We start from the raw sequence: 25,130 nt of genomic DNA on the forward strand, positions 1-25,130 counted from the left end.
GCAATTTCCATAGGTAAATTATAACTTAACAAATATTTGATTATTTCTTTTTATTGTGTATTCAGTCTGTAGATATATTTATCTTTTTCTCTAATGTGGGTAAAATTTGATTGCTCAATTGTGGAAGAAATTTTGTTCCAGAAATGCTCTCTAAATAAATTTAATTTAAAAGGATTTTCTTGGGTTTCAAGAAAAATGTTCAGTAACAAACGATTTTCTTTAGAAAAATTGGTGTAGTGTTAAGTTTAATCCAATTGATTGTTTTCTCAATGTTTGTTAATGAGGTTATGTAGCCGAGTAATCTCAACAAAAATTGCTGGACAAAAAAACCTCACGGCTTTAATCACAGCTTTAACACAGTTTGCTGTAATCACTGGCGCATTTTAACAGCGGGGCTCAAGCTCAGAGGTTAATAATATCCTGTTGATTATGAGGGAAATCATAGGATACTATAATAGGACTTGGTTTGTCAGGAAGCCAGCTTGATTGATATTTCGAATGAATTTATTGAGGAAGTAACATTACAGAACAGAACCGGGGCACAGAACGTTTTAAAAAAGTAAAAGTTTTTTTCAATATTTTTTTCATCTGTTTAGAGAAGAATTCACTATTTCTATCGAGAATGCATGATAGTCACCTTTAGTCATCCTAGGATTAGATGTGAGGAATACATAGTAATCAATAATTTTTTCATCAAAAAGTATAGGAAGTTTGTATCAAAATTGGAGTCGAATTAATCGCGTGGAGAGCCAGAATGTGTCATTTCTTTGCATTTTTGCAGAAAAATTATTTTACAAACTTTATTTCGTCCTATATTGGTTACACAAGTGATCACTCATGATAGCAACAACGAGGAAAAAAATCCAATATAAACAAATGTTCTAAAATGTTTTGTCAACCTTGATGTCTTCTAAATTCTCGTCCAGATAGACCAAATAATGACATTTTTTTTACAGCATTATATCTCTTGTAGGCAAATTTTTAAAAGACTAGTGGTTATTTCTTTAGCTGAAAAACATTGATTTATGTCAATCCTTCCTGGTTCTCTGCTACCTTTTCTGAGGACATTTGTGAAATTTTCTTCTGATATGTTTCACTGTTTTGACGAAATGAATCAAATTATCTTTTCTTTATAGATTGACCCATTAATCAATCCACTATCTATGAATTAATGGAGTTAATGCAGAAAGAGAAAACATTAAAGCAGAGAGCATCACAATAAATTTTTTTGCTAATCCCCTTCACGTTTTTGTCAGTTGTTTTTGACGTACAATTGAGTTAAACCAATTCAGCAGAGGTCGTTTGGAATAAACTTACCTAGGTTGAGGCGCCATCCGGAAGTGACCCCTGATCAGACCGTGCCAGACGAAAGTTACCTCTGATCAGACCCTCCCAGACCAAAGTATCCTCTGATCAGACTAAAGTGCGCTCGAAACACCGTGTGCGCTCTAAGTGCGCTCGAAACTGTCTCTGATCAGACCTTCCCAGACGGAAAGGACCTCTGATCAGACCATAATCAGACCATTGTCCAGATGATTGTGCGACCATGGCCCAGTTCAAACCCAGACCATTGTCCAGACGATTGTGCGCTCAAAATCACTTCTGATCAGCCTATTGTGCGCATAAAAGTTACTCCTGATCAGACTATTGTGCGCTCGAAATCACCTCACAGCACGAATTTTGTTATAATATATTCATTTCATACAAAATGATGTTTGCATTATTATATTCATCTAAAAAAAGACAATTATAAAAGTATTATTGCTAAAGAAAAGATAACCCAACTGCTGAGTAAAAAATTATTTAGTATACATTAGTGCATATTTCCAACTCAATGGATAAATTTAGACAGTTTTCCAAATAAAACATCGTATTCTACAGTTAAACAAAGTTTCCTTGTCAGGGGACTGACATGTGCAATCAGTTGGACCCCTTTGGTTCTGATCAAAGACATCAGACTCTAGATGTGTCGGTGATCAGAATGCTGCTTTTTGTTGCCGCTTGACAGAGCCGACATCTCTCTGTAAAAAAAAACAGAAAATCAAAAAAAAAATTCCGCTCGAAATGGTCTCTGATCAGACTAATGTGCGCTTGAATCCGCCTCTGATCAGACCATTCCCATCCTGAAGTGACTTCTGATCATACCATCCCCAGACCAAAGTGACCTCTGATCATACCATCCCCAGACCGAAGTGACCTCTGATCATACCATCCCCAGACCGAAGTGACCTCTGATCATACCATCCGCAGACCGAAGTGACCTCTGATCATACTATTGTGCGCTGGAACCAAATCCCAGACCCTGTAATTTTGGTCTGGGAACACACCGTGTGCGTTGGACTTGGTCTGATCAGAGGTCACTTCCGGATGGCACCTCAACCTGGGTAATAAGCTAATTTTTGTAAAATTCAACTGTGATTTCAAAAACTCTATTTTATTGTCAATAGTGTGGGACTTTTTTGCAAACAATTTCCATAGGTAAATTATAACTTAACAAATATTTGATTATTTCTTTTTATTGTGTATTCAGTCTGTGAGGTGTTTGTTTTCAGCAAAAAATTTAAACGAGAACAAAATATTTGCATGGTTTCCGCATATCTATTATATTCAATTCATTCTGTGTGGCAATATTATCAGACTAGGGAAAACGAATATTTTTCTCAAGATCATTAGGATCTATTCTGTCCCCCCCCCCCAGCTTAGTGGGCATAAATCTTTATGACCCCCAGACGCACGTGCTATTTTCTTACATAGTAATATTTGCTATATAACAACATATAAATAAATTGTAACTGGGGGTCATAAAAAACACTGGGGGGGGGGGGGGTGGAAAGAGAATAGATCCGATCATTATTTCCAGCAGGTTTTGCTGATGGACCAGCCATTACATGTTGGCTGAAACAATAGCAATGTTTGTAGACTTTTCAAGAGTTTTGCTTTAGATGGCTGCTGTTCATATCAATTGGACAACTATATCTCGTATGGCCAGAGATTTGGAATGTCTCCGGAACAGTATTTCAACAAATTGTTCAAATGGGAAAGAATATTTCAACAGAAATTGGTGTTCGCACGCGTGAGTAACTCAAGTCAATATTTAACCACTATTCACCGCTGAAAGAAACGAAATAATTGAGGCAAATTGTGACAAATGGAGAATTGTAAAATTGAGTTTAACTGAGTTTGAAATTGAGTTGCGCTAAGTGGTGACAAATGCATTGAAATTTTGTAGGAATAGCACTAAAAGTCATGAACTAATACCCAGGTTGAGGTGCAGACCCAATTTTTCGTCTGATCAGACTTTCCAGACCGAAATAATTTCTGATCAGACTTTCCAGATGGAAATTAACCCTGATCAGAATTTCCAGACACAGAAGGTCTCTGATCACACTTTTCAGACCGAAGGCGGTCTGGTCAGACCATCTTCAGACCATGGTCCAGACTCAATTTCAGACCATTGCTCAGACCTTAATCAGACTATGATCGGACTCAAGTGCGCTCGAAGAATTTATGGTCAGACCCAGTTGCGCGTGCAGCCATTTATGGTAACAGTAACTAAGCGCTGAATCAGAGGATTTCAATTCTTCATTTCTTGCTTGAACAGTACGATGTTGATGTCATTTTTCACGCTGATTATGGTAAAAATGCAATACAAAAAAAAGTTATTCTGAACTTAATCTGCTCAGATCATTCTTACAGTCTGGGCAGAGTCTGCTCAGCCGAACAATAGTCTGCTCAGCCGAACTTTTCAGACAACTTAGCCAAACTTTTGTCCGTTTTTAAATACCTACAGCTGAGGAGCAGTTCAGTTTTGAATACCTACGGCTGGGGAGCAGTCAGTAGTATAAAAAGCTGACTAGAACCACACCGGGGGGGGACATTATGTTTTAAGATAGGGAATGCAGATAATGTCCCCCTAGGGGGGACACTTAGGGGGACATTTAACGCAAATTCGCAGTAAATGTCCCCCTAAGTGCCCCCCTAGGGGACAATTTCTGCATTCCCTATCTTAATACATAATGTCCCCCCCCCGTTGTGGTTCTCATCAGCTCCTATTTTTTTCTGAAAAAAAAATTGTATTTCACAAAAATTTGATGTTTTTGTCTCTAAAAGATGTGAACTAGTTTGAAACATGTTCTGTGAGTAAAAAAAAAGTAGTCGGAAACACCTTTTTCGAAAATTGAATTTTTTGTCCCATCGGGGGACAATAACTTATAAAATTTTTTGAAAAATGGCGCCTAAAAAATTTTTCTTGATTTTTTGGCTTTAATCAATGTGAAATATTGTGAAACATGTTTTGTGAGTGAAAAAAAATGTCGGAAACACTTTTTTCGAAAAATGAAATTTTGGTCCCATATGGGGACAATAACTTGTAAAATTTTTTGAAAAATGGGGCCTAAAAAATTTTCCTTGATTTTTTGGCTTTAATCAATGTGAAATGTGAAACATGTTTTGTGAGTGAAAAAAGTTGTCGGAAACACTTTTTTCGAAAAATGAAATTTTGGTCCCATAGGGGGACAATAACTTATAAAATTTTTTGAAAAATGGCGCCTAAAAAGTTTTCCTTGATTTTTTGGCTTTGAAATCTTGTGAAACATGTTTTGTGAGTGAAAAAAGTTGTCTGAAACACTTTTTTGAAAATTGAATTTTTTGTCCCATCGGGGGACAATAACTTATAAAATTTTTTGAAAAATGGCGCCTAAAAAATTTTCCTTGATTTTTTGGCTTTGAAATCTTGTGAAACATGTTTTGTGAGTGAAAAAAGTTGTCTGAAACACTTTTTTCGAAAATTGAATTTTTTGTCCCATCGGGGGACAATAACTTATAAAATTTTTTGAAAAATGGCGCCAAAAAAATTTTCCTTGATTTTTTGGCTTTGAAATCTTGTGAAACATGTTTTGTGAGTGAAAAAAGTTGTCTGAAACACTTTTTTCGAAAATTGAATTTTTTGTCCCATCGGGGGACAATAACTTATAAAATTTTTTGAAAAATGGCGCCTAAAAAATTTTCCTTGATTTTTTGGCTTTGAAATCTTGTGAAACATGTTTTGTGAGTGAAAAAAGTTGTCTGAAACACTTTTTTCGAAAATGGAAATTTTGGTCTCATAGGGGGACAATAACTTGTAAAAACTTTTGCAAAATGGGGTCTAAAAATTTTTGTCAATTTTTTGGCTTTAATCAATGTGAAATGTTATGAAAATGGGGTCGAAAAATTCTCAACGCTATTTCACTTTTAATCAATATGAGAAGTTGTGAAACACGTTTGGTGTGATAAACAACAACATTCATCTGACCACCACACCCCAAACACTCCGCTAAACATCAACCAGTTACAATTACCACAAACATACACCACAATGCATGCATACTTACATACATATATACATACATACATACATAAATACATATATTCATACATACATTTATACGTACATACATACACGCATACATATATACATACATACATACGTTCATACACATACATACATAAATATACACATTGATAAAAAAACCAGAGTTGTACAAGGAAATAATTTTTTTCACGTAATTATGTGTACAATTATGGTCATAATCACTTATGTCCATAAATGTACACATAAATGGGACAAAAAAAATAATAACTAACCTGTTAGTAGATGTATAAAATCATCAATGATATATTGAGTAGAGAGTCATCGGATCATGCCCAAACATGTTCAGGGTCACAAAATTTTCCAAAATAAATTGACCAATCGGAGTGCTTGATTTATTATTCAAGTTGACAACCAATCAGAATTGAAGGATTTATAAACAAAAACTCTAAACGCTCACGTTCATTAAACAGTTAATAATGAACACAATAGGAACAAAAGACATCAAGCTCATTCATGATAAAGTTTTATCACTGAGAGGTAACATAAATTTTACACACATATCTTATCGACAATTATATTTCGTAGCTGCTTGTTCTTTGTTAGATCCAGAAGTTGACGGAGAAATAGCACTAATATTTAGACCCTATGGTGGTTTCATTGGAATTGATAATTCAATACTAGATCCCTTATTGAAACGGAGCAAAGTGCTACGACTTCATGCTGCACTGCATGACGCCGCTGGATTTATAAAAGATTGCCGAAACAAAGGCCCTGGATATGTTTACGATTTCCGCTACTCACCAGTAAACAATTGTCTTTTTGGACACCTGACAGGAATATTATTCATTCTATCAGTGAAAATTTTTCATTCACAATTGTTTCGTGAATTGGAATGTTAGAAAATTTTGGCAGCAAAACCACAAATAATATTGTCCTCGATCTCGAAGGTTTCAACCTCAAGTCACTTGGATTCATTATAAAAGAACTCAGTTTGTGTTCCAGTTACAACGATACAATATTTTTCAAACCGCCGCTTAAATTCGCTGATTTACCCGCACACGATAGACAAACTGTTATTTGGCTGACCAATAACCTACACGGTCTTGATTGGGACGAAGGTGATATACCTTACTGTGATTTGAAAACAATCTGTCTGAGTTTCAGTTTCCGATTCACACGGAAAATCTTTTTTGCCAAAGGCATTGAAAAGTGTGAGCTCCTCAGTAAGCTTTTACAAAAAACTGTTTATTATCTGGAAGATCTAAATTGCCCCCGAATCTCAGAGATAATATCAGAAGAACAAGTTCCCTCCTCTTATCTTCATTCAAACTTTCGTTTAACAAACGATCAATTATCAAATCACTGCGCGGAACGTAAAGCAAGAATATTCTCACAGTGGACACAAAGTGATGCACAGAGAAGACACGGCAACTTTAACAACTTATCTGTCAGACAACTTGAAGATATTCACTTGCTTGACTCCACTTGACGATCAGCCGATTGTAATATTCAACAGAGTTCAGGATCCCTCTCCACTAATACAGAATAATTTTTCAAGTGATCAACAGAACCGAGCGAACTATCTCAACAATAAACCAAACACAGCACAACAACCGCGTTACAACTCGCTTTATAGTGCAGCAGCAAAACGTTATTTTGCAAAAATTACTTTTTCTCCCGACGAGCTGGACAGCTTGAGGGCTTTCCTGCCCGTGATAGATAATTTCTATCACTTCCAACTGTACGTAAAAAATAAACAGAGAGCTCGAGAACATCGGAATCAGTTCAATTATGGCTATGAACAAAACAAATCAGAAGCTTATGCAGTACCCCAAAGAGCAGCGAATCCCACGTTGGAAGCAATGGGCGGACAAAAAAGTTCCTCAATTTAGATTGAAGGAAACACCACCAGAACGTGAGCTATCACTAAATGAGATGCCGAATGAGTTGCGGTTATATGTCTTGGAGCACCCCGAAGTTGAAAAAGTCTTCAATCAACCATCGTTCGACGAAAATGACTCATCAACCGTTTGTTATAAACTAGAGATAAAAGTCATATTAAAGGTTTCAATTTGTTTGAGTTCTGGTACATGAAACAAGTGCCCAGTAAATAATTCAAAAATTTAACATTTTATATCATCCTTGTTCCAATTCACTTTTCAATTAATTATTTTTCTCCAATGAACCAAAGAGACGAGGCTGACGCCGGTATCAGTAATTTAGTCTTTGATGTGAACAACAAGGAGAGGCCCCCATGGCGTTGTTGTTCAAATTCAACAGTGCCAAGGTCCGAAGTAGTATTTTTTGTTCAAGTTAGTATCATTGTCTTAATGATCATTCTTTGCTTCTCTATGCTCTTTCTATTATCAGAAAGCTGTGAAGAGAAATCAATTTGGATTGCTCTCTTATCGAGTTTAGTTGGTTACATTTTACGTAATCCCAAACTATGAACAAAGTTATTCTTACACATGACAGGATATTCATGTCAATTGTAGGACCAACTGGTTGTGGTAAAACAGAACTCTTGTTTCGAATGCTAAAAGGTTTGACCTTTTATCCACGTTTTGAGAAAATTTATTATTTTTACAAAGAGTTCCAACCACTTTTCAAAGGTATGCAACAAGTTATACCAGGGATTGAGTTTCTAAAATACTCAGGCTTTGATATAACAAAAAATCTATCACATTGTCTGCTTATCTATGACGATTCATGTGAAGAAATCTTCAACGATAAAAAATTTGTAAAAAAAGCTACCTCAGGACGTCATCGCAAATTACGTGTTGTATACGTCAAGCATAATTTGTTCCATCAAAGCAAATGGTCCAGAACCATTGATCTGAATACAACACACATAATATTATTCAAGTCGCTTCGTGACATTCAACAAATTTAATATCTTGGAAAACAGTTGAATTGTCTCCAACTGATAAAAGAAGCATACAAACTAGCAACTGCGGAGCCCTTTGGACATTTTATTATTGATCTCGATCCCAAAACCAATCAGGGTTTACGATTTGCGTCACATATTATTGGCCCTAATCCTTCAATTTTTTACATTCCTTCGGAGGAAGCCGTTGTTACACCAATTACGAATGAAAAGGAAACATTTGCTTATGCTCAAGCAATGGGCAAATAGCACAAACAAGAACTCCAACATTGAACCCGAGTTACTTAAAGACGGCGACTTCATTTGGTTTCTGAGTGACTGTGTGATGAACGTACTCTCTGGAGTTGTTCCAGTCAATAAAAAAGAACTAAAAAAATTTGAAAAAACTCTGCGTCAACTTTCGAACAGGAAAGTAGGGAAAACTGAACGGTCAAAAATAATTCGATCTCCCTCGGGCAACAATCTCATTCAACTCATAGCATAACCCTGCATTGGATATCTAGAACAAAATGCATACTGAAGAGTTTGTGTTAATACCTAAACAGATGTATACAAGAGAGCAACCTCATGTCTCTCAATTACTCAGCAACAAAAATTTTCACAATCCAGCCAAGCAGATATCACTTCTCCAGAGAAACAAGTCACCATCAGCTCCTTCTGCCTCGCAACAGGATGCAGAACAACAAACTGACGCTTCAGTGGATGATAGAAGTACAATAAACGAGTCTATGGCGAAATCATTTACGAAAGACAACACATCGACTATCAAAAAATGAGTGCTGAATAATATTAGAATCTTGAAGGGGATAAAGTTTGAAAGAGCGAATACAATACTGGACATAATAGAGGAATCAGATTCTGTTTCCTTGGACTCATCAAAGAGATTGCTTATTGATGGTACAAATACAGAAGTTCTTGCTGCTACGTTTCTTTACAATCTACAGCAAACCACTTGCAAACTATCTTTCGAACAATTCAGGGTATTAACGCATCTCGATATTGGTTCGCATTTGACTTGTAACACATGCGCCAAAAAGTTTCTAAATTTATCATCTGAAGAGAGACTGCAATTTTTGGAATATGAGTCGGACAAAGAAGTTGCTTCAAAATCCCAGCGAAAGAAAAGAAAAGCTTCTGACAACGACCAGAGAAACTTTGAAGAGGCAGAAAAAGAAATCAAACCAACCAGCCCCTGGGAGAATTACTTCCTATCAAGTTAAACAGTTAGACAAATTGTACACTAAAGGCAGTGCTGCATTTGGTAGCATTGCTAACTTGAAGAAGGCTAGCGGTTTCACCAGAGACAAAATTGTTCGCTATCTTCAGTCGAAAGCCCCGTACACAAAATACAGACAATTCAGGAAAAGTTTTCCCCGACTGAAAGCTGTTGCATATAGAATAAATGAAATCTGGTCTGTCGATGTTGCGTATATGGATAAAGTTGCCCAACACAACAACGGTGTAAAATACTTGTTAGTGGCTGTGGATGTTTTATCACGTTACTTACGAGTTCAACCAATGAAAGCTTTATGTGCAAAAGATGCTGTTGAAGCGTTCAAAAAAATGATCAAGAAGAAACAACCAGAAAAAGTATGGACAGACAAGGGATCAGAGTTCAAAGGAGATTTCAAAAAATTTTGTGAAAACAAATGAATTCATTTATATACAACAGAAAGCGAAACCAAGTCGGCATTTGCAAGAGGAACATTCGATCGCTTAAAAACATCATTTACAAATATTTGGAAGAAAAGTGGACTTGGACATATATTGAAGATTTACCCAAGTTTGTAAAAACTATAATCAGTCGTGTTAACCGGGTAACCCATTTAGCACCTAATAAAGTTTTCAAAAAACATGAACCAATTTTAATATCATTAGCAATCAGCACAACAAAGTACAAACCAAAATACGAAAAAGGAGACCTTGTTAGGATTGCAAAGCACGACGAAAAATTCAGAAAAGGTTATAAACAAAATTATACAGACGAAGTTTTTACGATATTCGAAATTGCTACCGTGAGTCCACCAACGTACAATCTTATAGATGCAAACAACGTTATAATTGAAGGTAATTTTTACAAACCGGAATTAGTCCAAGTAAACGTGTTAGTTACTGCAGATGAATAAAATGAATCCCGCCAAAGAATTCACAATCGACCTAATAACCAACGCATCAATGGAAGTTTTTGGTGACAACACAATGGCAAAATTCCGTAACCAGTTATCTCAACCACTTATTTTGGATGGAGAATGGCAAGTAGCTTTATCTTCAATATCCTTCCCATCAAACATCCACAACGTCAATTCAAACGGGTTAGTCGTTTATAAAAACTCGGGAGTGGAACTCGACGCCTCAAATAATCGCAGTGGACACCTCAGAAAAATTCGCAAAGGCATTTACAGTAGCTTGGATCAACTAATGGATGAACTCAGACGAATTGCTCAGTTTAAACAATTTGATTTTATTTTTGACAAAATTACTCATAAAGTGGTTTTACAATTCGCAGCGGATGAGGGTTTTTTTCATTTGAAAACGAAGAAGTTCCAAGTATTCTCGGCTTCAAGGGTATAAAAGACAACTCGCATGATGGATACATTCATATTGGATACAAATCACACAAAACTCTCAATAGACACCAAAGTGATTTTCCAGTTGATATAACCTGTGGCTCACAAATAATCTTTGTCTACATAGACGTTATAGAATATCAAATTATTGGAGACGTGAGAGCTCCTGTAATTAAAATCATTGAGACCGAAAGGCCTTTAAGAAACGGCAGCATAAACACTGTTACACCTATTCATCACAAGACATTTTTAATTCTGGATTACAAGCCCATACTTTCTAACAATATTCAAAACATTAAAGTGGAGTTGAGGAACGAAACCGGAAAACTCATTCCATTTACTGGAACAGGAAAAGTGATAGTAAGCTTAAAGTTTCAAAAACTCAAGTGAAATGGAAGCTTACTACAGCAACCAAGCATCACAGTCGATGCCACATTTCTCCGGTCATTATCGTCAAAGAGGAAGTGGCTTTGGAGCCCTCGCTGCAGGTATTGGAAGAGTTGCTCTACCATTGGCAAGAAGAATTATATGGCCCGCTGCCAAAAGAATTGGCCGAGAGCTTTTAGTGCAGGGTGCACCTGAGTTGGTAGAAGTAGCAACGAAACGAAAGTCGGCAAAGCAGTCGTTGAAAAGCACGGTTGCAATAACAGCCCGCAAACAAATTGGTGGTTCTCTCCATTCACGCATAACACGAGGCCGACAAGCTATTGGACGTCGATGACAACACTTTGCTAAACCTCGACAGTACAAAAAACGTTCCACTAAAAAATCATTCCTCGAAAACCAAAGCCAAGAAGGAGTCGACCGGATTTTTTCTCTCGGGTCAGAAATGCAAACTAATATTGTAATACCATCCGAAGCCACTCACAGCTCATTAGACTTATTTGAAAAACCGCCTTTGCTTGTTACCTTTGATCAATCATTTGAACAAAAAACTGGGCCACTTTATTCTCCCTCCGGATCGTCACTTGAATTTGAAGTGGTAGGTGATCGCAACAATTTCATAGACTTGCAAAAAATTTATTTGGAAATCAAATGCCGAATACAAAATGTTGATGGAACTGACTTACGATATGACGCAATTGATCCCGCTAATACTGATGCCGCATTTTTTGTGAATAATGTTCTTCATTCCCTATTTGCTGACTGCACTGTTTCTGCAAATGGAATAAAAGTCTCTTCTGCCAATGGACACTATGCTCACAAAAGTTTCATAGAAATAGAGTTCTCGCACGGGACAGATGCAAAGAAGACTTGGTTAAAGTGTCAAGGTTATGAGTATGAAGCAAACCCTAGCGCAATTGCTAATGCATTAAAAGATGCAAGAAAGCAGGCTGCGAGAGAATCAGCTCAAATTACTCTTTATGGAAAACTAGCTGTTGACTTTTTCTCGTGCGAAAAACAATTAGTAAGCGGAGTTACCCTGAGAATTTCTTTCCGAAGGTCACAAGATGATTTTGCCACTATAAGTGAAGCAGCTGGCAAAAACTACAAAGTAAAAATTGACCTAGCCAATCTTTTTGTTAGAAAGATGACTGTATCAGACAACGTAGTCGGAGCCATTGAGAAAACACTTTTGAGAACACCTGCAATATATCGATACAATGAAGTGATAACAAAAACTTTTCTTGCAACAACGGAGCAGCAAAGTTGGAAGCACGAAGATATTTTTACACAAGAACCCATAAGGCGACTTATAATTGCATTGTGTGCTGGTGATGCTTTCATTGGAACTAACACAGTAAATCCCTTCAACTATCGAAAATTTGGGCTGCGTGAGATTACAGTGTTCAGAAACGGTTTCGCTACAGCCGGTACACCAATGTCAACAATTGACAGCAAGCGTTTGTACTACAATTCAATGAGCGCATTAGCCTATGTAGAAAACGGTCATGGAATACCATTGAGTGAATTTTCAAACCATTTTATAATGGTTTTCGACCTGACTAGTACGCAAGAAGCCACACATGATTTTATTCATCCTGAACTAACAAATTCGTCTATATTGGTCGAGCTAAAATTTGATACAGCTTTAACAAACAACGTTGAAGTTTTCTTCCTCGGTGAAAAATCATCTACGGTGTATATTGACTCTGCAAGAAACGTATCCAAAAATATTCTGCCTATGAACGCATACTAATGGACGAAGATCAAATTTATATTCAAGTTCAAAAGTGCAAGCATCTCAAATAAAAATTTCGAGGTGTTTATGCCGCTGACAATTATCCGATAAATTTACCTGTTAACAGTTTTATAATTGTAAACGCATCACGAGCTGATTCTTTTGGAACGCATTGGGTGATGCTTGCCAAACGCTACGCATACCCCGTACTATACTTTGCAGATCCGTTAGCACTACCTCTGACTGCCTATAAAGATATTTTCTCCGGTTTACAGCAATGTACTGATTTGCATATGATGACGGATGTTATGGAGCACAGAAGAGATATTCAATCCCCCCTGCAATCAGCAGACTCACAACTGTGTGTTTATTTTGCATCTATATTGCGCACTATTTCCATAGCAGTAAATTTCCTTTTGTACCAGATGTAAATGAATTGCAATTGCTAGCATTTGTAAAACATATGGAGTAAAAATGAATTAAATTTTTCTATGACAGCTTAAGTTTAGACACTAGAATTTTTACAGAACTGGAAGTTCATTAAATAGTCTGAAGTCACACGTACAAAACTCCCTTGTCCACTCAAAAGAATGTCCATAATCTGATAGAGAGAAGATGAATGTTCACCATGCATTAGTTGACAAAATCGTTTTATAGTTACATCGGGGATAGTAGAAGCATGTTTGTTAGAAGTTGTAGTAATGGTTGAGAGTTTTTTCACAGGATTGGGCAAAGAAAGTTGTTTTTTAGTTTTGTTGGTTGAAACATGATTAAACTTTGATAAATACTCCACAGCGACATGTAAGCGAGAAACAATAGCACCACGAGTAACAAAGTTTTTCTCAGTAGGCAAAATAAGAAATTTGAAACAGGTCACGAGACAAGGTATCAGCACAGAAGCATACGGAGAAAAACATTTTTATCTTCTAAACTTGTATCCTCAAAAATAAGATGCCAATGGCTGGAACCAAAGGAACAACCATCAATAACGGTCGAAGATGAATGATAACCGTAGGCATAATTTTCTATTCCAGAATCTTGTAGTTTTGGTTCTGTGTCGCAAATAGTGTATTTGAATCGTTTTTGAAACTTTTTGAAGTATTCGGGACTGTTTTCGTACAGCTTCAACCATAGTAAGAGAGTAAACTGAGTGAACAAATGATGTTTACCTCTATGAATTAGTGGGTTTTAGTTGAGAACACTGTGCAAACAAATTTTCAAGGTCGTTCTAAGATGAAAATTCATTAAATTTTTCGTTATTTTAATTGCTTGTAATCAAATTCTGTCTAGACATTAAATAAACAAATCAAGGCTGTCTGTTTTTTCCGAAGCTCCGCAAACAAATCAAAGCTGTCTCATTTTCCCGAAGTTCTACGATCTTAAACCTGTGGTAAACTTTGGTTGTTTTCTTTGCTTGTGAACAAATTCTGTCTAGACATTAAGTAAACAAATCAGGGTTGTCGAAGTTGTGTACACGAATAATGGCTGTCGCAATTTCCCGAAGTTTTGCAAACTTTGCTGTGATTGGTTGACGACTCCAAATAAAATCTATTTTTAGTATTAAAGAAATTTCAACTTCATTGTTCGCATGTAGTCATGAATACACCTTGAATTTCTGCAGAACTTGAGAGACATTTGTTTATTCATGTTTTACGGCTCAGTTGACAATTTCTTACAAAAATAAAAAATCTCTTTGCTCATTCCGTAGTTAACTTACCCAGTTATAACGAAATGCCTGCAAAAGATCGAAACCTACCCGTTAACTGTGAAAAATGTGGAAAATCTATTGCAAAATACAATATTGCTCGCCACCGGAAGACAAGTATTATGGGCACGCTTTACTGTAAGAAAAGGAGTTGTAATTTTGCTACAAAAAATTCTGCAGAATTGTCATACCATATTGCGAAGGCTCACGGAGCAAAAGTTCGTAATACACTGAACAAGTGTGTTGTCTGTCAGAAACAGTTCCCAAGTTTCTACTCACTTCAACTTCATCGCAGAAAAGTACATCAAGCTAGCACAAAAATTGGGTCCACAAGCACAATCCGTGTTCGTGAGATTATGGAGAAAGTTGATAACGATAGCGAGTCATTGAAAGAAGAACTAGCAGCGTGTCAGCATTTACTTGACGATATGCATTCTGAGCATGGCAGACAGGAAGTTTTCAACTTCAGTTTATCGAATTTGGACACCAAAAAGATCAATGAAAAACTCGGTCAAGTTTTTGCAAACCTGAAATGTGCAGCAAAAGTTAACCTCCCATTGGGGTTTATTTTGCAAAATGTAGAGACAAACGAATACCGATATTATTATCCGCATAAAAATAACTTACTCCTGGATCGAGCTTTTCTGCTAAGCAATAAAAACGATTTATTGAACCTGCCGAACGAAATTGAGAAACTTGACTTGATTGAAAACATGTACAAAATAACGTCAAAACTCAAAATGGCGATTCACAGTAATTACAAATGTTACCGTTTTTGTAGCGCATCTTACGAATATACCTATGGGTTGTACTGATTCTCCTCTTCCAGAGCCATTGTTAAGGAATCCTGAAGTAAATTGTCTCGTTTCAAATGGACACAATGAACCATATAACGATAATTTGTGTTTATTCCGTGCAATTGCTATTCATTCATTTGGATCAGTAGATGTTGAACCAAATGCAACTACAATTTTTCACAGTTTTGTTACTGCAAGTGGTTGCGACCCTGAAAGTTTCACAGGTGTTTCCTTTGATCAAATTCCATTAATTGAAGAACTAATCAAACAAAACATTTTCATCTATGATTTTGACATTGAAGACGGTGAAATTATTGGTGAACTTGTTCGACGCAGCGTTGAACGATATGACGAAAACATTAAACTGCTTCGATACAACAACCACATATGTTATGTTAATGATATCAACAAATTCTTCAAGAAGTTTCGTTGTCCCAGCTGTGATGTCTTTTTCAACCATTCAGGTTATTTCAACCGTCACTTGAAAACTTGTGAAGAACGAGTGAAAAATGTCTATCCGCGAGGTGTTTATTCTTTGCGGGAAACACTATTTGAGAAGCTTGACAACTTCTCAATCGCGTATCCAGAAGATTATACCCTCTTCAATAATTTAGCCGTCTTCGACTTCGAAGCAATATGTGTTCATTCAGTGGATATCAGTAACACAGCTACAACATCGTGGATTGGTACTCATGTACCTGTATCGGTATCAATTTTTTCAAATCTGTTGAAAGAACCAATTTTCTTATGCGAAAAGGATCCCAATCGTCTCATCATATCGTTTGTAGCGCAACTTGAAACCTTATCAGCAAAAAACAAAGCGGACTTGAGACCCAAGTTCTGGGAGGTGGAAGCTGAGATCGAAACCAGGTTGAGTGATATTTCCTCTAGACTGGAGATTATTTCCGAAAGTCAGTTGGAAAATAGTATCAAAGCAGAAGATAGTAATGCTTCTAAAAATTTCTTACGATACCAAAAAAAGCAGCTCCTTGATCTCCAGTTTCATTTCAATAATTATGTTGACACTCTACCAGTTTTTGGATTCAACAGTGGAAAGTATGATCTGAATTTGATCAAATGCTATCTCATTCCTCATCTCCTTAACGACAAAGCTATTACACCTACGGTAATCAAGAAGACAAATCAGTTCATCTCCTTCAATTTTGGGGATATTCAATTTCTAGATATTGTAAATTTTCTCGGTGGAGCAACAACTCTGGACTCCTTTCTAAAAGCATATCAATCTAAAGAAACAAAAGGTTATTTCCCATATGAATGGTTTGATTCGCCATCGAAACTTGACTGTAGCCATCTTCCACCTTACGATTCCTTCTTCAGCAAACTAAAAAACTTGAATCCACTGGAAAAAGATTTCACTCAGTTCGAAAAATTGATTCAATCTGGAAAAGAGCAGTTGGTAGTTCTCCGGGAAATGGGACTGAAAGAAAAGCCTAGGACTGGAATAGAAAACTATGCTCTCCTAGAAGATTTGTGGAAGATGGAGAAAATGAAAACTTTTCGAGATTTCCTTCGTTGGTATAATAACAAAGATGTTGCACCAACTTTACAAGCAATGATGAAAATGATGGAGTTTATCATGGTCAGAAAGTTGACATGTTAAAGCTCGGGTGCACGCTACCCAATTTAGCAAATATCTGTCTTCATAAATCGATGGATAGAAAGTTTTACCCTTTCATCGAAGCTGACAAGGACTTGCATGAGAAAATACGAAGTGAAATGACTGGTGGTCCATCAATAGTGTTTACGAGGAAAGCTGTTGTAGACGAAACATTCATCCGGAGGTCAAACAATGTCTGTAAAACAATAGTTGGAATAGATGCTAGCCAATTATATCCTTTCTCCATGTGTCAAGCGATGCCAACTGGACTCTACACTAGATGGGAGTTTGATACCAATCTTCAAAAGTTCAAAGCTCGTCAAGACAAAATCAGGAAGTTTGAGAACATGGTAATGTCTTTCTATCAAGCAAACAGACCTGAATGTACTATTGAAAGTATCTATACAACTGGAAAACAGAAAAAAACTGATTCCTTTAGTGTGGATGGCTTTTGTGGTCATTGTCAAACAATTTTTGAAGCTCTCGGATGCTACTACCACTTCTGTCCCTGTAGAGAAACTCAACCAATTCTTGATAAAGACGAATTTGAAAATGGTATCCGGAAGCGTGAGTCTGATATCTTACGATGACTTCATCTGGAAAAGAAAGGATGTAAAATTGTTGAGATGAGAGAATGTGAATGGTGGGATCAAGTTCAGAAGAGCTCTATTTTGAAAGATCATGTTCGAAAAAATTTTCCCTACAAGTTACCTTTGAGCAAAGAGACACTGTTGACGCGGATACATGAAGATAAATTATTCGGATATGTACAATGCGATTTAGAAGTTCCTGAGGAGCTTTGTGAACGATTTGCAAACTTTCCTCCAATTTTCGAAAACTCTGACGTTGGAAGAGAGAATATAGGTAATTTCATGCTGGAATATGCTGAAAAAAACGCGTTGTTGTTAAAACCTCAACGAATGTTGATTTCGAGTTACAAGTTAAACAATGGAATAGTCATAACACCATTATTAAAGTTTTATTTGAAGCTGGGTCTACGCTGTACCAAAATCCACAGATTCGTTGAGTATACCACGCAAAAATGTTTCAACGGTTTCGTTCAATCTGTTGTTGATGCAAGGCGAGAAGATGATGAAAATCCGGACTCTAGCGTTGTTGCTGAAACTATGAAATTACTTGGAAATAGCTCTTATGGTTATCAGATCATGGATCGAAGCCGACATACGCAAACACTTTATCTCAGCGATGAAAATACTCACAAAGCTATCAATAACCGTCTTTTCAGGAGATTGAACAATATCGGGAGAGGTATATATGAGGTTGAGCTTGTGAAAAGCACTGTTGAACATCGTGAACCAATAATTGTTGGATTCTTTATCTTGCAGTACGCAAAATTGAGAATGTTGGAGCTCTACTACAATTTCTTTGACAAGTTCTGTGATGTTCAATTTGAGGAGCTTGAAATGGACACTGATTCTCAGTATCTGGCGCTGGCTCATGAAAATCTATATGACTGCATTCGACCCGAAATGAGAAGCATTTGGAACGAGATAAGAAGAGATGACTGTACAGAAACTTTTCGCGCTGACAGTACGTGCAATTTTTTTCCAAGAACTTGTTGCGATAAACATGTGAAGCATGACAAGCGTGAACCTGGTTTTTTCAAGGAGGAGTTTCGGTGTGCCTATGCTATGTTTATGTAGCAAGACATATTGCTGTTATAATTCATTAACGAACAAAACTAAGTTCAGCAGCAAAGGACTCAACAAGAATGTTCTGGAAGAAAACAGTAATGGACCGTTACAGAAGTACAGAAGAGTCCTGGATGATGCAGGAAATGTATCCTCAACTAACAGAGGGTTCAAAACTATGAATCACCAAATTCTAACCTATGAACAGACTAAAAGGGGACTTTCATATTTCTACCCGAAACGAATTGTGGATAGAGATGGAATTCACACAAAACCTTTACTGATCTAAACTGACAATTTATTTGCTTCCAGAACTTTTAATCTATCTAAATTGATCTCTTTTGAACACTTGATAAGATTGTGATATTAATTTGTCAACCTAGTAAGTGTATTGTATAATTAGTTCCCAGTCGTTGTTTTCGTTGAAACTAATAGATAGAAATAACAGCAGATTTTCAGCATAATTTTAGTCTTCTTTTCGGAGTTGAGCTAGCATAGTTCTTTCTAAGCAGATTCCTCAATTTCTCGGGAGAGTTCAGTGTAAACCCTAGATAATGAATAAGCTTCTTTGTTATTCAACATTTTCCCGCTGATAAACAGTAACCGTAACCTGGAACGTTCTCGGAATTCTTAACATTTTGCTCTAGCAATCTAATTGGACAACCATCTTTCCCGTTTCCTTTTTAGCATTATTTTCTGGCTAGATGCACGAAATTTCATTTTAAGGAAATCAATTATAAACTATGATCTTACCGAACCTTTAGAAGTCTGCTCTGATTCATTTTGCTTCTCGTTGCCCCTGAGTTCAGATTGCCTAATTTGATTTTCTGTTAGCAAATGGAATCATCCTATCGATATGATATTTTCCTCTTTTGATGTGATGCTAGTGACACAAAATTTATATTGACGTCTTTAATTGTAAGTACGAGGATTTTTTTAGAAATTGAAGGTCTTGAACTAGTTAAAACAAAGTTTTTAATGTCTAATAATATCTATAATTAGGGCGTTTTTATAGCATTTTACTATCCCACCATAACCAGATGTGATACACAATAGTAACCACAGTTGAAAATCTTAACGTGTTATAACAAGATTCGATGACTCATCAGCGACTAGAAGACTCACTGTCTTTATCAGTCACAATACGTGTGCCAAGTACTACTCCAGTTACTTGTAACCTATTAGCTATCTTCGTACATTGGTACAATATAACAATGTAGAATATCAATCAGATAATGTACTCAACGCGATGATGTAGTTAGAAATAATCTCAATTTATGTTCGCCTACAGTTAGATAACAAATGTCAATATTACAAGTATCGATGATTCATTAGCAAATTGGTAATATGTAATCAATCCTGATACATATAAAATCGATTACCTATCTTTATACATTATTGTCAAAAATCCAATCTTATTACATGTAAAATCTATTACATATCTTTATAGGTTGTTCTCTTAACTCTAATGTTAAAACATGTAAAATCTATAACCTATCTTTATACATTACTGTCAAAAATCAAATCTTAATACATGTAAAATCTATAACCTATCTTTATACGTTGTTCCAATAACTCTAATGTTAATACATGTAAAATCTATTACCTATCTTTATACATTGTCTCACTAATTCAAAGATGACCTAAATAAGTTACAATTGTTATAACCAATCTTAATACATGTGGGTCGTCACCCCCCCGGGCAGCTCGGTCGCTCTATATACTACTGCAGTCCTTCCACCAGTAGCTGCGGCTGAGGAACAGTCCACTTTCCAGTTCCTACCACTTGGAGGCTTTCCATGAGCCAGTACCTACGGCTGACAAGTAGTCTATAATTGAATACCTACGGCTGAGGAGCAGTGCATGAACCAGTACCCACGGCTGAGGAGCAGTCCAGTTGATCGGCTGAAGGATGATCCAAGGGACTAGACCTGCATTTAAATTTTAGTTCGATGGATCGAACCTTTAACAGAAGATCACTCCAATGTTCCTATCCTTCGTTTGAGGAGGAGAAAAAAAATTAATTTGGAATAAAATGGGGCAAATGCGTCAGAACCATTCATTTGGAATAAATTTTAAAAGAATTTTCACCTACGGAAATAACCCTCGAAGTCTATCTCGCAAGATCCTGCAGCAGTTCTTTACAAGGCAAAGGGCTTTTTATATCTAGTAGATACAATCGCATTTGCCGTTGTTTTCCGTCTTGATATTCAAGAACATGCTAAATAGACGCGCAGATGAAAATATTACATCCCGGACCCTTGAATCAATGTAAAGCAGTACTGATCCATTAGCTTTTTAACTGTGAAATGATAAAGAGTGCTCAATGATAAACATCGTAAAAATTGGGTTGTGATGTTTTTCATTAAGTTCAGACTGAGTCCTCACACATATTTCCTGATTAAGTAGTATGAACATCATTTTTTTGTCTGTTCTTCAGATTTTCATAGACAAGTGGAAATTTTCATAGAAAAGTGAAGATAAATCAAGTTTTTCGTTCAATCCACAGTTGTTGGACTAATGCCGGTAAAAAAATCATTAAATAACAATTTAGATGCCGTGAAACTATTAATATAACAATAAAGGACCTTAGAACATGCATGTGTTGAAAATTTCGGAAAAGGCTGTTTCTTTCTTATCTATTGTCTGATGAACTTTGTATCCTCTACAGGTTGTAGCTACAACTACTGGGGAATGGGGGGTGTTATGCATAAAATTTTCAATTACTAATCATGAAATAACGATTATGCTTTTTTCTAAGTGTAGTTCAGTGACTAGTTCTTCCGCGATTCATGATATGAACGCTGATCAGAGAGAAAAAGGGCTGAAGACCAAACCTAAACAGTTTACGGTTCGTTTGAATGTTAAATTCTTCTTTTCGTAGAAAGACTTTGATGTCTTGCCTGAATATAAATTTTTCATGTATAAAGTATGTCATGATCAGATTATGATTAGGGTAAAAATGCAGGCTGAGAGTTGCTATGTTTCAGCGCCGACTTGCTTGTCATTATAATATTGGTAACCATTTCTCCTTGGTTATTAAATTGCGAATTATGGAAACAATTTGCATATTAGCATTTACAGATCGTTAGACATTTGTCATAATATTTGTTCTGACCCACTTGTGGGGAGAGGAATTAGATACTCAAATGGTTTTTTGTTTAGTCAATTTGGGCCAATCAAAACATTTATGGTCGAGAGTTTACACTGGTATAATTATAAAGCCTGTCAAGCTTCGATTATGGAAATATTTTTTTAACTTTCGTTTTTTAGAGGGAGTTATCGAGATTAAAACTTTTGTTTATAGCAGACGGATTTCCGTTGCTTTTAACCATTCTTTCCTTTTTCAACCAAATTTTTGTCAAATTTGCAGAAATTTGTTAAAATTCTTAACAACAATGTTTTTGGTTTTTTGTTAAGGATAGAGGAGGCTAGTCGATTGGTTTTATCTAAGTTTTCTTGATAATTTTTTTTGATAAAATTTATCTAATTTCAGACTAGTTTAATCAAAAATGACTCTAATTCGTTTTCTTAACCCTCCTTGCTTAAATATGTCGGATGTAGTGCCTGTGTCCCATATTGGAATAATTACACAGATGGTGTACATAAGTATTACATAAGTGTGGAAGCAAGTATTGATAAGAGTAGATTTTATGGTCAATGTTTTCGGAATCACGCAAAATCGAAATTACCCCCCCCCCCCCCCCGGAGTAAATGCATAATGTGGCCATCTGTAGATGTTATTTTTATACCTCTATAATTTTTTCTTTTATATAGTCGCTCGACCATATATTTCTGTTTAAATTTAGAATAAAATATCTGTTCACAGTCAAAAAGTAACACTTTTGACACTGTATAGTGGCATAAAAACGGATGGTTGTATTTTTGTCGCTGACATTTTAGGCAAGATGGAGCAAGGGACTGTGTATGAACGTGATCAATCAAGTTGGCTTTGGTCACGGTGAATTTAGAATGATTGGTGCACGCTCCACGAAAAAGATGTTCATACTTCCTTTAGTTGACCCAGAGGCCAAAATATACGTAGTGCCAGGGGATAAACTGGCCGAACACCTAAATCTACAATTTTTTCTCTTCAAGGTCAGAAATTGAGAAATCAAATATCTTCCAAATGCTTTAAAAGTAGGTGCGAGACAAAATTTTGTGTTGTACCTCTCAGATTTAGACACCGACTTATGAAAAGACGCTTGGAACCATTTGGGCCCAACATAAAAATTTTGCGTCACGAACTCCGGCGTTAAATTTGGGCCAAGCTAATGTCAAGCTGTAAAAATATGGGTCGCCGAGCTAAAGTCCAGATGACCACTAAATTCCAATTGAAGTATTTTTGTGGAGTATTTGCCCGTACCTAACTCCAAGTGCGTTTCAGTACTGGGCAGTATAAATGCGGTTCCTCATCATTACTGAATCATGGACTGATCCATGTAATTTTTTTGACTTGTCAGACTTGCGTTCAGTCTGATGTTGCAATGGCCAGACTTGGGCCACGTATAAAAACAAAGTTCCGTACGGTGACCGAATCCACGATCTCCCGCTCATTGCACGTTTGTTCTCCTTTCTGCGCCACCACGACAGTTGAACGTTTGTCCATACGCGGTTAATGTACGCTTGAAAGAAGCAAATTTCGAGCGAAAAGCGAGCAAAATATATTACATGGGAGACTTGCACTCACAATTGCCCAGTACTGATTTACACTTGGAGTTCGGTACGGGTGAGTCAAGCATGGTCTTTTCAAGCCACTTTCAAGTCAAGAGGGGTGTTTTCGTAAGTCGAGGCCTAAATCTGGGCTATGAAGTTTGCTTACTCCTTTGAAAAAGAAATTATTGCAAGCGTCTTGGCGATGACAATTCTTTCATTCGTAATATTAATACAGATCTTTTTTGCACTTCTAGGCTGAAAACCATTAGATATAAATTAGATTTACTTGTTTTTGAATACATTTTGACAGATTGATTTGGTCCAACACTCCCGTTTCCCCGGATAATTAATACTCAAACCCACATCGAAGTGGGATAATTTATGGAAGACGATCAACCTGGGGTAATTTCTTAATAAATCTGTTCAAATTCGATGCATGAATGCGCACAGACCTGAAGAGCAATCTTGCTCACTTTGCGTCCAAATTGGACTGTATTTGGATATGGTAATTTGAAATGTTGTCTAATACTGTCCAATTGAATTAACTATTTTACTTTTTTAAACTTTGCAAAATTGTATCGTAATTGAGATAAATAATAATTTTTTCACACTGCCCCACAGTTCAAGTTCGTAGAATGCTTCTAACCTACTTTAATTTTCAAAATTTGGCCAGGTATGTTTTTGTTAAAGACAAAGAGTCTTATGCTGTTTTCAAACAACAAAATTCAGATACAGATCAATTCATAAAGTCTTGGCATATACTCATTAGAAAAGGCTTGTTCCGATAGCAACAGCTTCGTAGCATCGATGAAATACACTGCTAACACCCAGGGAAAACTAGAGTTATGTCAAACAGTGGCCCGACGCAGTGGCCTTCGCATTTAAAATTTGAAGTTTGGTCATCTCGTCTAAATTTCTCGCCTACCTGGGCCGAAGAAATTCCTCAAAAAAGGAGGAAATGAGTGTAAAAAGTGTACAAAAATTAAAAATAAAAACCTATTCCTCAGCTTAATTAAGGGAGAAAGAGTGTAATTATAAGAGCGTAAACATAAAAAATAGAATTGGAAGGAGGTAGTGAGGATTGATCCCTCAACTTCTCTCTGATCCCTCTCAGTCAAATGATGCTAGCTTTAGACGTTTCAATTTGGTTATAATGTTCACCCAAGTTGAGGTCCCAGACGGAAGCAAGTATGTCCAGACCGAAGATGAACGCACGAGGGGGCGTCGTGCGTTCAAAATAGCCTGGAAACATCAAAAAACGCACGAAAGTCTGAACATGAACGCACGAAAGTCTGGTGAACGCACGAAAGTCTGGACATGAACGCACGAAAGTCTGAACATGAACGCACGAAAGTCTGGTGAACGCAGGAAAGTCTGGACATGAACGCACGAAAATCTGGACATGAATGCATGAAAGTCTGGTGAACGCACGAAAGTCTGAACATGAACGCACGAAAGTCTGGTGAACGCACGAAAGTCTGGACATGAACGCACGAAAGTCTGGACATGAATGCACGAAAGTCTGGACATGAACGCACTAAAGTCTAGACATGAACGCACGAAAGTCTGAACATGAACGCACGAAAGTCTGGTGAACGCACGAAAGTCTGAACATGAACGCACAAAAGTCTGGTGAACGCACGAAAGTCTGGACATGAAAGCACGAAAATCTGGACATAAATGCACGAAAGTCTGGACATGAACGCACAAAAGTCTAGACATGAACGCACGAAAGTCTGAACATGAACGCACGAAAGTCTGGTGAACGCACGAAAG

At 36.7% G+C, this 25,130-nt stretch overlaps 1 protein-coding gene across 1 annotated transcript in view; it reads left to right on the forward strand.

The window, feature by feature from the left end:
* The window catches only part of LOC142349794 (uncharacterized), a 54,972-nt gene that overhangs the window by 24,202 nt on the left and 5,640 nt on the right, over window positions 1-25,130 (forward strand). Inside the window, exons 4-5 of the mRNA XM_075401566.1 lie at window positions 2,943-3,073; window positions 22,602-22,796. Of these exons, the coding sequence (XP_075257681.1) occupies window positions 2,943-3,073; window positions 22,602-22,796 (326 nt within the window). The remainder of the gene's footprint in view (window positions 1-2,942; window positions 3,074-22,601; window positions 22,797-25,130) is intronic.

Source organism: Convolutriloba macropyga, chromosome 11, assembly GCF_964194025.1.
Source record: "Convolutriloba macropyga chromosome 11, txConMacr16.3, whole genome shotgun sequence".
NCBI lineage: Eukaryota > Metazoa > Xenacoelomorpha > Acoela > Convolutidae > Convolutriloba > Convolutriloba macropyga.